The sequence below is a fragment of the Zalophus californianus genome, chromosome 17, assembly GCF_009762305.2.
Source record: "Zalophus californianus isolate mZalCal1 chromosome 17, mZalCal1.pri.v2, whole genome shotgun sequence".
NCBI lineage: Eukaryota > Metazoa > Chordata > Mammalia > Carnivora > Otariidae > Zalophus > Zalophus californianus.
The window spans coordinates 6,483,139-6,497,026 of record NC_045611.1 but is presented as its reverse complement, the minus strand read 5'-3'; the positions used below and the strand labels follow the sequence as shown (position 1 = coordinate 6,497,026).

Genomic DNA, 13,888 nt, shown 5'->3' with positions numbered 1-13,888 from the left:
GAGCCACATGAGGTCACCTGGCTGATAAATGCATTCAGCCAATCAAGAAGCGTTTATTGGGCAGGGGAAGGGGCTGTATGGTGTTCTCTGGATAAAGAAGTTGACAAAACAGCCATGGCCCCTGCCCTCATACGATCCCAAAATTCTGGGGAACAAACCACTCTGTCAAACAATTTTCTTAATAAAGAGAGAGTTTGAACTAGGTTGCTGCAAGCCTATCAGCCCAAACACGCAGTATTCTATAAAAGGATATTAGTCCAACTCAGCAAGAAGAATGCCAGTGAATGTTCGGTTCCCCGCGGGATAAAAGCGCACTCCCCTTGGGCTCCCCACCCCCCAGGTCAGAAAGCACACAGGTGAGTGGAGAATGAGTGCCCTTAGGCACCACAGAGTGCGTTCAACTGTGCCCAGGAGTGCGCTGTGGAGACTATTAACTAAGACCTTTTGCAATGCATGGAGAAAAACCCAACTCAAAACAAACGAAAACTTGAAGCAGGAAGAAAATGCAGTGAGACTCACAGGACAAGATGATCCAGGATAAAGTTAGCCTTGGGTACAGCTGGGTGGCAGACTCGGTGAGGTCTTCAAGGACCTTCTCTGTCGTCCTTTCCGGGCTCTGGGGTCCTTAACTCCCAGCCGGAGCCAGGAGCCCAAACAACGTTTTCAGAGCTTAGTCTGAAAACAGAGCTCCTTCGGGGTAGAAGAGTCCCCGGCAGCCCTGAACCCTAACCTCGGGACGAAGCCACCCCAACAGGCAGAGTTTCTCCAAACAGCTCCAGGAGAAAAGTGGAAGGGACGATGCTGATTGGCCCCCCCTTGACCAATGACTGTGCTCGGGAGGATGGCCGCCTTCTGATTGGCCAGGTCTTGCACAAGGCGGTCAGCGCCATGGAATGGGCTGGGAATGGGTTTCTCTCACCAAAGAGGGGAGAGGGGTGTCGTTCTCCAGAGCAAGAGGTGCTGGCAGACAGGGACAGTTTTAATAAGACACGAACTGCTGATGTTGGATGCCAAGACCAGCTAACATGGGGACCATTAACCCCAGGGTGCCCAAGGGGGTGAGAGCTAGTTCTTCTACGCTGTCTGGAAGGCGAGGGAATTTGGAAAAGAATACGAGATAGGAGGTACACCAACAATTGTCAGTAAAACAATCTACAGCAAAACAATACTGGCTTCCTTATAATCAACATTTTAGGTGATTGAGAAAAATAAAACCTTGGGGTGCCTTTCTCAGGTCATGATCCCAGGGTCCTGGGATGGAGCAGAGCATCGGGCTCCCTGCTCATCGGGGAGCCTGCTTCTCCCTCTGCCACTATCCCTCCCCCTGCTTGTGCTCTCTCTCTCTGTCAAATAAATAAAAAAAAATCTTTAAAAAATAAAATAAAATCTCCCCCCCCCCCAAGGCCTACTCTGTAGCCTAGGTCATTTGGTGCCAGAATTGTCATTTGGCCCCCAGGAAACTGCTGTTTGTAACATGGCACCCTCTGACACTCGTGTTTAGAACAGCACTAAGGAAATCAAGTGTTTCCACCGGACCGAAAAGGCCCCTCTTCCTTTTTTTTGCAGACGTAGGCGGTTTTGCGTTACCTTTGGTTTCCACTGCAAGGCTCTTTGTCACAGGGTATGATCCTCTAACACACTTACCAATGACCGCCCAACTATACCTTGGAAGCACTGGTTGGGGTGGCAGTGCTGGCTGGTTCATGCCCAGTGTGTAGAAGCGCCCCTGTGTGCACAAGCGTAAACATGGTTTCGTATCCTTAGGCAGGTTTGGGGATTCAATCCAAGGTTGAGGGAAGGGGAGGGCAGCTGGGAATGTTAGAACTAATGAGATTCCTTAACTGTGGTATCTCCTGACCTGAGAAAGGAAGTGCCTTACCTTTCAGAAAATAGACCTGGGGTGCCTGGGTGGCTCAGTCGTTAAAACGTCTGCCTTCAGCTCGGGTCATTGATCCCAGCGTCCTGGGATCGAGCCCCGCGTGGGGCTCCCTGCTCGGCGGGAAGCCTGCTTCTCCCTCTCCCACTCCCCCAGTTTGTGTTCTCTCTCTGTGTCTCTCCCTGTCAAATAAATAAAATCTAAAAAAAAAAAAAAAAATAGACTGACTTCTTTCAAGTGGTCCGTTTCCAGCTGCGACGTGGAGAGAACTCAAACAACTTTCCACTTTGCCCACATCCCTCGCCCTTCCCTGAACTTCTTCCAGCATATCGGAGCTTCCACCACATCACATGGAACATGACCTTGCTTATTTACTAGACCCCAACTAGTCTTGATTTTGTCAACACACGACGCTAGAATAGTAGGTTGGCCATTTTTCCCAGTCAACAGTTTACAAACGCTAATGTAGCACCAGAAAGGAGTGTTCACCCTCAGAAGGAAAAATAAATGTTCCTTAACAAATACCTACCAAACTCCTCTTCTGTGCAAGGTGTTAGGCATAGAGGAGCTTACAGGCATTAGACAAATAATTGCATCAACTATTCCAGTTGTGATAAAGGCTGTAAAAAAGAAGCAGGTGGTATGAGAGTTTGTAGCAGGAGGACCACACCTACACTGTTGGGATCATGGAAGGCATCTGGAAGAAGAGAGCTGAAGCTGAGACGTGAAAGAAACATTAGGCATCAAGTGAGGAGGGGTGTGAGAAGCTGGGAAGCCGGAACCTGCAAGCACCTGGTGTAGTTCGGGCAGAGAAGGGAGTGTGCGGGGAGGTGATCTTGAAGCCGTTAGCAGGGCCCAGATCAAGCAAGGCCTCCCTCGGACTCACATTAAGGATTTTCAGCCTATATCTGAAGAGAGTTTTGAGCAGGGAAGTGACCTACATTTTCATATAGGATCACTTTGCTTGGCCCATGGAGAACGGACTGAAGGAAGGCAGGAGGGTATGTAGGTGGAAGAGAAAAGAGGACATTATTGGAGCCTAGGAGAGAGAGGTTAACACCTGCTCACTGGACAACACTGAGGCACGACCAGATGTTAAAGACAGTGGGCTTCAAGGGGGTTAGGTGTGTCAAGGGCAGGCAGGGATCGAAGATTATCCCAGATTTCCGGCATAAGAAATTCAGCGGGTACTGGTGATGCTTACTAAAGAAAGAAACCCTATAATTTGGAGGGGTTGTGTGATATGTTGATGGAGAGGTGCATGTGACGTACCCAAGTGGAGATGCCAAGGGACTTGGCTAGATGGGTCTGGAGCTCAGAATGGTCTGAGCTGGAACTCTATTTAGTAGTATGTATCTGGGATAGGGATGGAAATGAAAGCCAGGGGTTTGGACGAGATCAGGAGCTTGGAGAAATTATGGTATTAGAAGAGGGTCTAGTACTGAGCACTGAAGAAATCTACCACTTAGGACTGGAGTGGAGGAGAGGATAAGGGAACTGACGAGACATAGGAGTGTGGTAGTGGGCTCCACCATGGCCACCAGTGATTCCCCACCACCTGGTCTTCACGTCCTGGGTAGTCTCCTCCCACATGGAACAGGGCTAACCTGTGTAGCCAATATGGTATTGTGCAAATGACAGTGCATGACTGAGGTTGTGGCTATAAAACCTTTTAAGAGAGACCTAAGGTGGTACCTAAAAATGTTCAAATAATAAAGCTTTTAAGAATCTTAAGGGTATTGTCCCTCAGCAGCCTGAGCAGAAGCCCAAGGTAGAGAAGGACTGATCTCAAAGAAATGTGTGGGTGTGGCTTTTGCATAATGGAGCAAACTGGAATAAGACTCCCAGGAGACACACAGTGTTCAGAAAAATTATATTTGCAGTAACACCACCAGCTTGGGCTGAAAAGAGATACACTACAAAGTGTAAAGAGGTCTTTAGACCTCCCAAATCCTGCTGGGTGTCAGCAGGCTGAGAAAACGATGTAGCTGTAAACATGGGCTACCTTTAATGGAAAAAGGAGACTCAGAGGATGGAACCAAGAGCCCAGCTTCCAAGATGGCCTCCAACCTTCCCCCACCTTCTGGTATTCACACCTTTGGGTACTTCCTTCCCACACTGAATAGGACTGACCTGTGTAAACAGTATATTATGGAGGGACAGTTGTGACCTTTGAGGATAAGTCATGAAAGACATTGTACCTTCCACCATGCTCTCTTGGATCACCCGCTCTGGGGGAAACCAGCTACCATGTCATGAAAACTTTCAAGCCGTCCAATGGAGATGCCTACACGGTGAGGAACGGAGCCTCCTGCCAACAGTCATGTGGATGAGCCATCCTCCGGCTTCAGTCAGGCTTCCAGATGACCACATTCCAGATATCACGAGATGACCCTCATGAGGAACCCTATGCAAGACCAACCCAGTTCAGCTGCACCCAAATGCCTGACCCATAGAAACTGGGACATAACGTTTGTTGTTTTAGGATCATATGTCTAAGAGTGATTTGTTAAGATATGTCTTAGGGTAATTTGTAGTAGATCTTGAGGTAGTACAATAGGTAACTAATACAAGGAGAAAGACCAAGAATGAGTTCATGAACAGCGAATGAACTATGTTTCAGTGGACAACAGTGTCAAATGTTGTGGCATAGCCAAATACCTCACACCTGGATGACAAGAGACCCCATATATCCACCCTGAATTTCATGTGGATCTCGATTGTGGAAAACAACAAAACCAATCAAAACCCCACTATACTGAGTATACTTGGTGTAAGAAAACTAAGAAGTTATCTATTATTCTTTTGAAGGACTTCATTCAAAACATGTTTTGAAAGGCTGCGACGCCTCTCAATAACAGTGGGCAAGTGTTTTACTGAACTTACCCACTCTATCAGTGTCCTCGTGTGGACACGCCACATCATTGTGGGTTTTACTGAACGTACCCACTCTACCAGTGTCCTCGTGTGGACACGCCACACCATTGTGGGTTTTACTGAACGTACCCACTCTATCAGTGTCGTGTGGACACCCCACGCCATTGTGTTTTACTGAACATACCCACACTATCAAGTATCCTCGTGTGGACACGCCACGCCATTGTGGGCTGTAAGGTGGCAGAGGGCAGAGGAACCTGCCCTACAGCACCTGTACTGTTGGGTATGCCATAGGTGCTCATACAAGCAAAAGCTTAAGATAGGGGCACCTGGGTGGCTCAGTAGTTAAGCATCCAACTCTTGATTTCAGCTCAGGTCATGGTCTGAGTCGTGAGATCGAGCCCCGCATCAGGCTCCGTGCTGGGCGTGGAGCCTGCTTGGGATTACCTCGCTCCCTCTGCCCCTACCCGCCCCCAACAACAAAAAAAATTAAAATAGAAGACTCCAAAAACATTTTACCAAAAATGAACACTACCACTACCTCATATTTATGTGGTAATTTATATATCAAAAGTACTTTCCCGACATCTTATTTTGTGCTCACAACAAACCCTGTGAGGTGGGTGGTGGGTTTGTAGAAAAGGCAAATACAAGTCATTCCTATTTCCCAAGTGAGGAAAGTAAGAGGCTTCAGTTACTGGATTAAAGCCACACAATATCTTCATGGTTGCAGGTGTTCTGGTATCAGGTTGAGCACTTTTTCCAAAATACCCAGGTAGCATTTACCAGGGAGTATTCATCTAGCTTCCTCTTTCTGCCAATAATCTCAACACAATTCTAACGTAACCTTCTGCAGCAATCTCTCTGCCTTGTGCTTGAATACTGTCTTTTCTGAAGCTGGAATCATGAAACGGGTAAAGATTCTCTGTCTTCTTTTCACTTTGGTTCCTGTGCAACAGGACACCTTGAATGCCTTCCACAGCAGGCCTCAAGGGTGGCTGGACAATACCTCCATTGTTCAAAACATTCTTCACTGGAAGTTGCCTTCTGAGAACCCAACTTCTTCCCAGAAGAAAACCAGTCTACTAGTTGAGAGTTATGTTTCATTTTTAAATTACAAATGGCATCATTAGCTTGATCATCTTTCTTAATCAGATTTGTAGCTGTTTCCTAAACTTCAATCTAAGCTCAGAGACCAAAACTTTACAAACACTGCGTATATTCAAACATGCTTGTTACAGACTGAGGGCTTATCACAAAGACGTTCCAGAAAGGTTAGTGGCAACAGCACCCTCTGAACAGAATTCCCCTGACGAAGAAAACCCTCACAAGGAATATATAGCAACGATATTAATAAAAACAATGGCTTGTGTGTTGAGTGGCACTTTATATGTCTTGTCTAATTTAATCCTCAAAAGAATCCTATGAGGTAAGACAAAGTTCTGTTTGTTTAAAACTCAAACGTTACCACGCGGTCACACATGGGTCATGCCCTTTTATCATAAAGGGTAAGAACTGATTCCTAAATCCTACAGGAATGAAGAGCTAATGCCTCTCAACAGCTACCATCTCCTCAGAGGGTTGGTCTGTAGGGATCTGACCCAATTTGGGGTTTTTCACACATTTTCAAGCCTGTTAGTGTTTTGCCATTCTCATATCAGTGCACATTTTAGTCTATTTTCAGTGGATGCAGAGTGTAGAGAACAGAAATAAGTACATTTTTGGCTCAGAGAAATTCAAGACATTTCCAATCTTCCTCAGTCTGGCTCCATGGCTCCAGTATGATTTCTATCATATCCATCTAAAGGAGGATACAAGAAATTACATTTCAACTTTGTCTTTGCTTCTTTTTTTCTCCTATCAGGATTAGTGCAAGAAGGTAAGAAATGAAGACTTAATCCAAGAATCTATTCTAAAGTAGCAATTTGAAGAGCCAAATTTGCTACCAGATATCTATTTCCACCTATCTAGATATCTATCTATAGATATATTTAGATCTAGATAGACATTTTATGATTCATTGTTTGTGCGTAACACCCAGTGCTCCACGCAGAGCATGCCCTCTTTAATACCCGTCACCAGGCTAACCCATCCCCCCACCCCCCTCCCCTCTAGAACCCTGTTTGTTTTTCAGAGACCATTGTCTCTCATGGTTCGTCTCTCCCTCTGATTTCCCCCCCTTCATTCTTCCCCTCCTGCCTAGACAGACATTTTAAACTCACAATTCTTGAAAACCATCTCAGCAAGTGTGTTCAGGTCCTTATTTCTAGTTCCCTCATAGTGACAGAACCACAAAAGCAGGCAGCCACGTGAGAACAGCTAGAGCCAAGAGTAAGGCCATCAGCCCATCCCCAACAAGACACTCAGAGTCATGATTCCCAGGACTTCTGCCATGACCATGGGCTTTAAACCATTCTACTACTTCCTGGAGGTCAAATGGCTGAGGCTCATAACCGAGCTCCTTCTGGGCCTTCTCTAGGCTAAAGTAATGTGTGACGCCAGTTTTGTAAACTTCTGTGCGGGTGAGGAAGGGCTGGAAGTTGTAGAGTTGACCTAAAATGAAGTGAACCATTTCTGTTAGGAAAGCAAAGCAGTAGATGAGGGTCAATGGCAGGCGGACAGATGGGAACGTGTAGCCTAGGCCCTCAACCAAAGGCCGGAAGAACTCAAAGTTGTTCACGGGCCTGCCATCTGAAATGAAGTAGGGCTGCCCAGAGGCAATGTGGCCCTTGTCAGCTTTCAGAGCCTCTGAGGCCAGAATGTGAGCCTGTACCAAGTTATCCACATGGACAAATTCAACCAGGCTCCTAGGATCTCCGTACACAAACTTGAACAGACCCCTCTCAATGTACCTCACTATCCTGGGAAGGTGCCTTTGTTCTCCAGGCCCATAGATACCAGCCGGGCGCAGAGCACAGGTTCTTAAGACACCATCACTTCTTACCAGGCTGGTACCATTGGCCTCCAGTACCTTCTTCTCTGCAATAGATTTGGTCCGAGAGTAGTGATCGGGATGGAGGTGAAGAGGTAGGTAAGGCAGAGACTCATCTCCATTTCTGATAACTTGACCTCCAAAGATGACATTGAAAGTGCTGGTGTAAACAAATCTTGGCACCCCTCTCCTCCTGCAAACCTGGAGGATATTGTCTGTGCCCCCCACATTGACTTCTTCAATCAGGCTCCGATTCAGCTGCTCCCGCCCTGACATGCCATAGGAGGCAATATGGAACACACACGTGACATCCACATCCTGGAAGGCGTTCTCCACGTCAGAGAGGTGGCGAATGTCTCCATGGATAAACTTGATCCCTTCTGGAATAGAATGAGCAGGGCTGCTGATGTCAAACAGAATCACATGGAATCCTTTCTGGTTCAGAGCACAGCCTAGGCTGAGATGAGAAGCAAGTTAGATCAAATCGCTAGTAAGCTATGCCTAAAGAAAAGTGCATAAATGTAGGGCTGATCCAAGCCTTCTAGGCTCATCCGGAGTCCCTTACTTTACATGTTCATTGGTGCAACTCTTACTTATGTACGTAAGTATGCAAATATTCAAAACTGAGGATCCACACGTCTACTCGAATTACACTGAGAGGTTTTATCTTCTAATATGGTGGCATCTACATGTTCCATTCCCCCCGCCCCCCGTTTATGAAACCACCACCCATTCTTTGGAATATTTATGAATAACAGAACTGCAAAAGAATAACTATTATTTCTAATGTTTTTGGTGATGTCAGTTATCTCCCTAATTTAATACCTTTACAAAGAATTTTTCTTAAAGTAGAATACATCTGTAGTTCTGAATTTCAGCATCTGAGCAGTGGGCAACCTAGTTCATTTCTGATTTGACACTATTCAAACAAGTAGAAACTGACACTAGATTAATGTCAGAGTTGAAGGCTCTGTTTTTTCCAGCAACTACCAGTAAAATAATTCCATGGACATGTGTGATTGAAGCACTGACCGGAAACCAAAATAGCCACCTCCTCCTGTAATGAGGACAGTTTCCTTTAGAGCTTTTTGGAAGTCCATGTGTGACAGTCAAAAGATCACGGGATCTATAAGAAAGAAGTATGCAACACTGTTACTGATCCCTCAGAGGCTACTGCTGCAGCAAAAAGCAGGGGGCTGATAAGCTCCCAGGCTTATGAAGACCCACCAAAATGCCCGACATAATGGGCACTCCATGAAGCCATTTCTCCAATTTCCTTTTCTTCAAGCTCTGGAGTCTGGGGATTGATTGATCTATTACATTTCCACATACCATGATTACACCTTTCAAACGTACAGGGTTGCACAAAGCCTGACAAGTTTTTCTGGATGAGTGTACTAATTACCTCAGATGGCCAGAAAAGCTAACCGGTCCATCATGCAGCGATCAGTTGGTGTGGCAGCTACTGAGGCTGTTTCCAAACACACCGGATGTCACTCCCTGATACTTCACCCCAGACTTCTTCCCTTCAGTATGTAGGTCTGCTTGAATGTCACTTGCTCAATCAGAGATGCTTCTCTGATCCCCGTAAAAGAGCTCCCCTTACCTTAAATACTGCTTTGTTTCTTCATGGTACATTTTGCTATATAAAATTATCTACTTTTTTTTTTTTTTTTTTACTATTGCTCTCCTTCCAAGAGAACGTAAGTTCCATGAGAACTGAGACCTTCTGCCTCTTCCACTGACAGGTCTGTACCAGAACCTAGGACATGGCAGATGCTCAACAAATATTTGTTCAAATTATGGACGATTTTGAACACTGTGAAATACATCCAGTTCAGTAAAATTATGATGGGCACAAATGGCGCAGGGCTCTGCAGTGTGGAAGAGTCATTGTTATGTTTGGCAACGAACACTGCTACTTTCATTTAACTTCTCTTCTAAGAAATGCTGAGTTATGGAGTGAAAACAACACAAAACTAAATGAGACAGAATTCCTGCTTTCTGGAAATGATGACGGAGAGAGCCTTTTGCAAATATCTAAACTACAAAGCAAAAAGGAGAAAACAAGATTCCTGTCATATGTTGGTGTAAGCAAGGTGCTATGGGAGTGCCGAGGTGGTGTCAAGAGAAACTGATTCCGGAGGGCGTATTAGAGAAGACTTCACTGAGGCGTGAGTCAGGGCAACAGGAAGATTCAGGTGGGCTGAGGCAAGGCAGAGGGGTACCACAGGCTGAGGGGACATCATTAATGAATGGAACAGCAACAGGAACGCTGTGTTGGGCAATTAATATGGTGAGTCCACTGTGGTTGGTATGCAAACTGAAGCCAAAACACGGAGCTGGTGATTGAGGTGGGAAAGATGGCCTAGGGGTGGCTTTCAGACACCTCTGAGTTCCTGGTGGGGAGTGTAGATTCTATTCTTTAGACAGTTGAAAGCCTTTGTAGGTTTACTGAACAGGCTTGCTCCCTTTGGTCCTTGCTAAGGGTCAAGCTTTCCCTGGAGGAGGGTGAGGCTGGAAACAGCTAAGAGTCTCAGTAAAGGGTGATGGGACTGGGCTAGAGGCTTATCTGTGAGGAAGAAATGCCAGTGTGCTGAGCTGGAAACAGGACAGGATCTGGTGAGCAACTGAGACCCCAGTGGGCAGCGTCCAGGTGAAGAGTGTGCGGTCATTCACTGAAACAGCACACACAGGTTTTAGAAATGTTCCATTTGGTTAACAGACGTTCTATTCTGAGTAATAGGATGCCAGATAACAAAGTTTAAAATATTCTCAGTATCTCCACAAGAATTCCACGAGGAAGGGACGCCTGGGCGGCTCAGTTGGTTACGCAGCTGCCTTCGGCTCAGGTCATGATCCTGGAGTCCCGGGATCGAGTCCCGCATCGGGCTCCCTGCTCAGCGGGGAGCCTGCTTCTCCCTCTGACCCTCCCCCTCTCATGCTCTCTCTCATTCTCTCTCTCAAATAAATAAATAAAATATTAAAAAAAAAAGCATTCCACGAGGAGGGATTCAGAAAATGGACGGGGCCTCAGAGTCCAATTAGGAAAATTCCAACAGAAATTCTTCCTAATCTCTAATTATCCTTTGATTTTAAAATTGCACATTCCAGCGCAGTCACAGGACCACAAGTCAGCCATGGTTCATGTGCACATTAGTCATGCTGGGAATGTACAAGTTCAAATTATTAACACATCAGAGTACCTGCCAGGCCTATTCATGCTACTCCTTATTACTTTCCAACTAATTCCACAATGATCTGAAGCAAGAATTTATATAACTGACCCGATCAGGAGGGTCAGAGGAGAAAGGTGGCAATGAGTAAGGAAAAAATAATGATTTAGCAAGAAAACAGCGCGGAAACGAAGCCTATCCACCAGGTAGGTAAAATCTTCACAGGTTACCAGCCATTAGCATTACCACCAGGAGCCAAGGCCTCCTTTCCTGGTTCCCCACATCAATAAGCATAGAGGAAACGCAGTAGACACATTTCTCAGGAAATTGCAAGAAACTCCCAAGAACACTAAGCCAGAAGGGAGAAGAGTAGATACAGTTTTTCCTCAACCAGCTGCCTGATCTTTACACTTTATGGCCTTTCTTTTTATTAATTAGTTACCATCTGATTCCTTCTGGGGCTGGGCACTCAATCTCAACTGCTTTAAGGTTCTTTCAAAACCCGGCTTAGTAATTGCTTTCCCCTGGGCGGAGGGTGAACGGTCACATCTGACCTGAGCAGTCACTCTAGTGGATATGTGTTAAAGTTAAGTGCATGAGGCAGAAAAAGGAATCTTAATTACAAACAAGAAAAAATGAAATTTAGATCTGCCTGACCTCTTGATAATACTAAGATAAAAGTGAGGGTAATAAAGTTGATATCTCACAGGGAAGTTATGAGAAAACTCATAAAAATGACTATGGGTACTTTAAATTTACAAAGCCCTAATTAAAATGCTAAGGATCAGTAAAAAAGAACCTTAGATTACGTACACAGTTCCTTCATCCCCTGAGTTCAAGATGACACTAGTAACCCTCGGGTATAATGCAATATACAAATCTAGGTACCACTGGAGTCCAGAACAGATAGGAGAATTGAAGACTGCTTTCATAAAAATAAAATTTTACTATGTTTGCTTCAAGGAAGATAAAAACAGCTCCAAGTCGTTTAACTCTGTGGTGGTATGTTTTAAATTACTGCCCAAGTACTACCTAGAGGCAAAAGGTAACTGTGTTCTTACTGTATTGAGATCAGGAAAATAATCGAGGCTAGACGGTTTAGAAATGGTGCTGTTCAAATTCCATGCATGATCTGAAAATTATTTGTGCTTAATACAAAGCAGTCAAAGCAATAAAGACAAAGTCAGTAAAGATGATAAGGGGAGTAACCCTGATAACAGGTAAAAGGGACGTAAGGTATACAAACTAAAAGGCCAGACACATTTGGGAAGAAAATTAGCTGAGGGCATAGCATTAAGTGGAAAGTCGACATACTCCAGGGGGTAACATCGTGGTTACCAGGGGCTGGGGGCTAGGCGAAATGAGATGTTGGTCAAAGGGTACACATTTCCAGTAATAAGGCAGAATGAGTTCTGGGGATCTAATACGCAGCAGTATACCTGACTACAGTCAACAATACCTTACCATGTACTTGAAAGTTGCCAAGACTAGATCTTTAGTGCTCTCAGCATACACACAAAAAACTAATTATGTGAGGTGCCTGAGATGTTAACAAACCTTACTGTGGTTACCACTTCACAGTATAACAAATCATCACATTGTACACCTTAAAACTAGTGTTATGTCAATTATCTCAATTAGCAGGAAGAAAAAAAAAAAAATCTTAAATTCCGCACCCAGAACTGGTTGTAAGTGGCTGAGCTAGACCCAGGGCTTGAAGCCAGATGTGCAGCACTCCCAAGCCTGGGCCCTTTTTAAGATTTATTTATTTCAGAGAGAGAGGGGGGTAGGGAGAGAGATGGCGCTCAGTGCGGGGGGCATAGGAGGACGGAGAGAGAAACTCAAGCACATTCTGCACTGATTTCAGAACTCAGGTGGGGCTCCATCTCACGACCCTGAGATCAGGCCTGAGCTGAGACTGAGTCCAAACGTGTTGCATGGAGCACTGGGCGTTATGCGCAAACGGTGAATCATGGTTACTAACATTAACACAATTAAATTTTAAAAAAAAAGTCAAAACTAAGGTCGTAGTAAAGTGGAAAAAAAAAAAAGTCCAAAAGGACTGCGCTACCCAGGCGTCCTCCCCACCCCCCAAGGCTGGGCTCTTAACCAGGCGAGTCGCCCCCCACATGGGGTTGGGACAGTGCACTGTTTACTTACCACCTTTACAATTTCTGTCACACCTGGTACCTCCGCTACCTATTATGTTTGTTTAAACCTATTTACCTTTTTACAAGAAATACATTCATTTTAAGTGCGACCCTCACATTCCCACTTTAAATGGGAAATCAGAATCATTTGTCTAAGGGAAGGTAGTATTTCCAGGAACTGTGAGATGAAAACAAATGATCAAGTCTAGCCAGATAGAGATGCCTGATGAAAACTCTGAGCTTGGGGTCGGCTCTTTATAAAACAAAACAAAACAAAACAAAAAACACCCAGCGGCCAGGGTTTGAGGCCTCCGAGACATTCTAGAAAGCCCGGCGCGACTGGCTCCTTGGAATCCGGCAGAGAGCTGGAAAGGGGGGTAGTTCCCGCCACCAGGGTGGGCGTCACCCACTGCCGCGCCCCCTACCACCGGGCCGACCACTGAGCGCAGGCACAGGCGGGGCCGCCCACAGCCGCTCTGCCCTCGGCGCTCCCGCCGGCCGGGACCCCGGACCCCGCAGGGCGGAGGCGGCCGCCCTCCGACCCTGGCCCACTCACAGCGTCGAAGACGGGAGCACCTTCGGACCGCGACAGGCCAGGGTCCCAGGCCTCGCGAGCCCGCCCCTGCCCCGCCCCGCGCCCCGCCCCGCCCCGCGCCCGTGCCGTCTGACCGGTCTCGGGGAGCCACTTCCGGGCCTCTCTAGGAAGGCCGGAGGTTTCGGCATCTCTATGATGTGCAGGTTTCACGTCCATCCTCGCCTGAGCTGGGCCGGTGGGTTTGCTCCAGGAATCTACCCTACGTACCCAGCCCGACTGTTCCAGCTTCAGGGTCACATCTACTTTTATTCCCACGTCCAATTTCTGCTTTCAGACTTCCGC

General features: G+C 46.2%; 1 protein-coding gene and 1 long non-coding RNA gene across 3 annotated transcripts in view; both read right to left on the bottom strand.

Annotated features, from left to right (window-relative positions):
- The window catches only part of LOC113936076, a 58,219-nt gene extending 57,488 nt beyond the window's left edge, over positions 1–731 (bottom strand). Inside the window, exon 1 of the long non-coding RNA XR_003524190.1 lies at positions 520–731. This is a non-coding gene — a long non-coding RNA (uncharacterized LOC113936076). The remainder of the gene's footprint in view (positions 1–519) is intronic.
- A 3,016-nt stretch (positions 732–3,747) lies between these two features.
- SDR42E1 (short chain dehydrogenase/reductase family 42E, member 1) lies at positions 3,748–13,648 on the bottom strand. 2 transcript variants are annotated; one of them, XM_027619865.2, is made up of 3 exons: positions 13,568–13,648; positions 8,718–8,811; positions 3,748–8,142 (listed from the first exon to the last, which is right to left on the bottom strand). In XM_027619865.2, exons 2-3 carry the CDS (start codon positions 8,783–8,785, stop codon positions 7,029–7,031), a joined length of 1,182 nt encoding a protein of 393 aa, XP_027475666.1. In that variant the 5' UTR covers positions 8,786–8,811; positions 13,568–13,648; the 3' UTR covers positions 3,748–7,028. The 2 variants fall into 2 exon arrangements, with proteins under 2 accessions (XP_027475666.1, XP_027475667.1); XM_027619866.2 differs by lacking the exon at positions 13,568–13,648 and adding an exon at positions 13,022–13,551.
- Positions 13,649–13,888: the final 240 nt, after the last annotated feature.

Coding starts and splice junctions, on each gene's coding strand:
- SDR42E1 (XM_027619865.2), bottom strand. CDS start 8,785: ATGGACTTCCAAAAAGCTCTAAAGGAAACTGTCCTCATTACAGGAGGA. Junction 8,143..8,717: donor GGTGGCTATTTTGGTTTCCG/GTCAGTGCTTCA, acceptor TTCTCATCTCAG/CCTAGGCTGTGCTCTGAACC.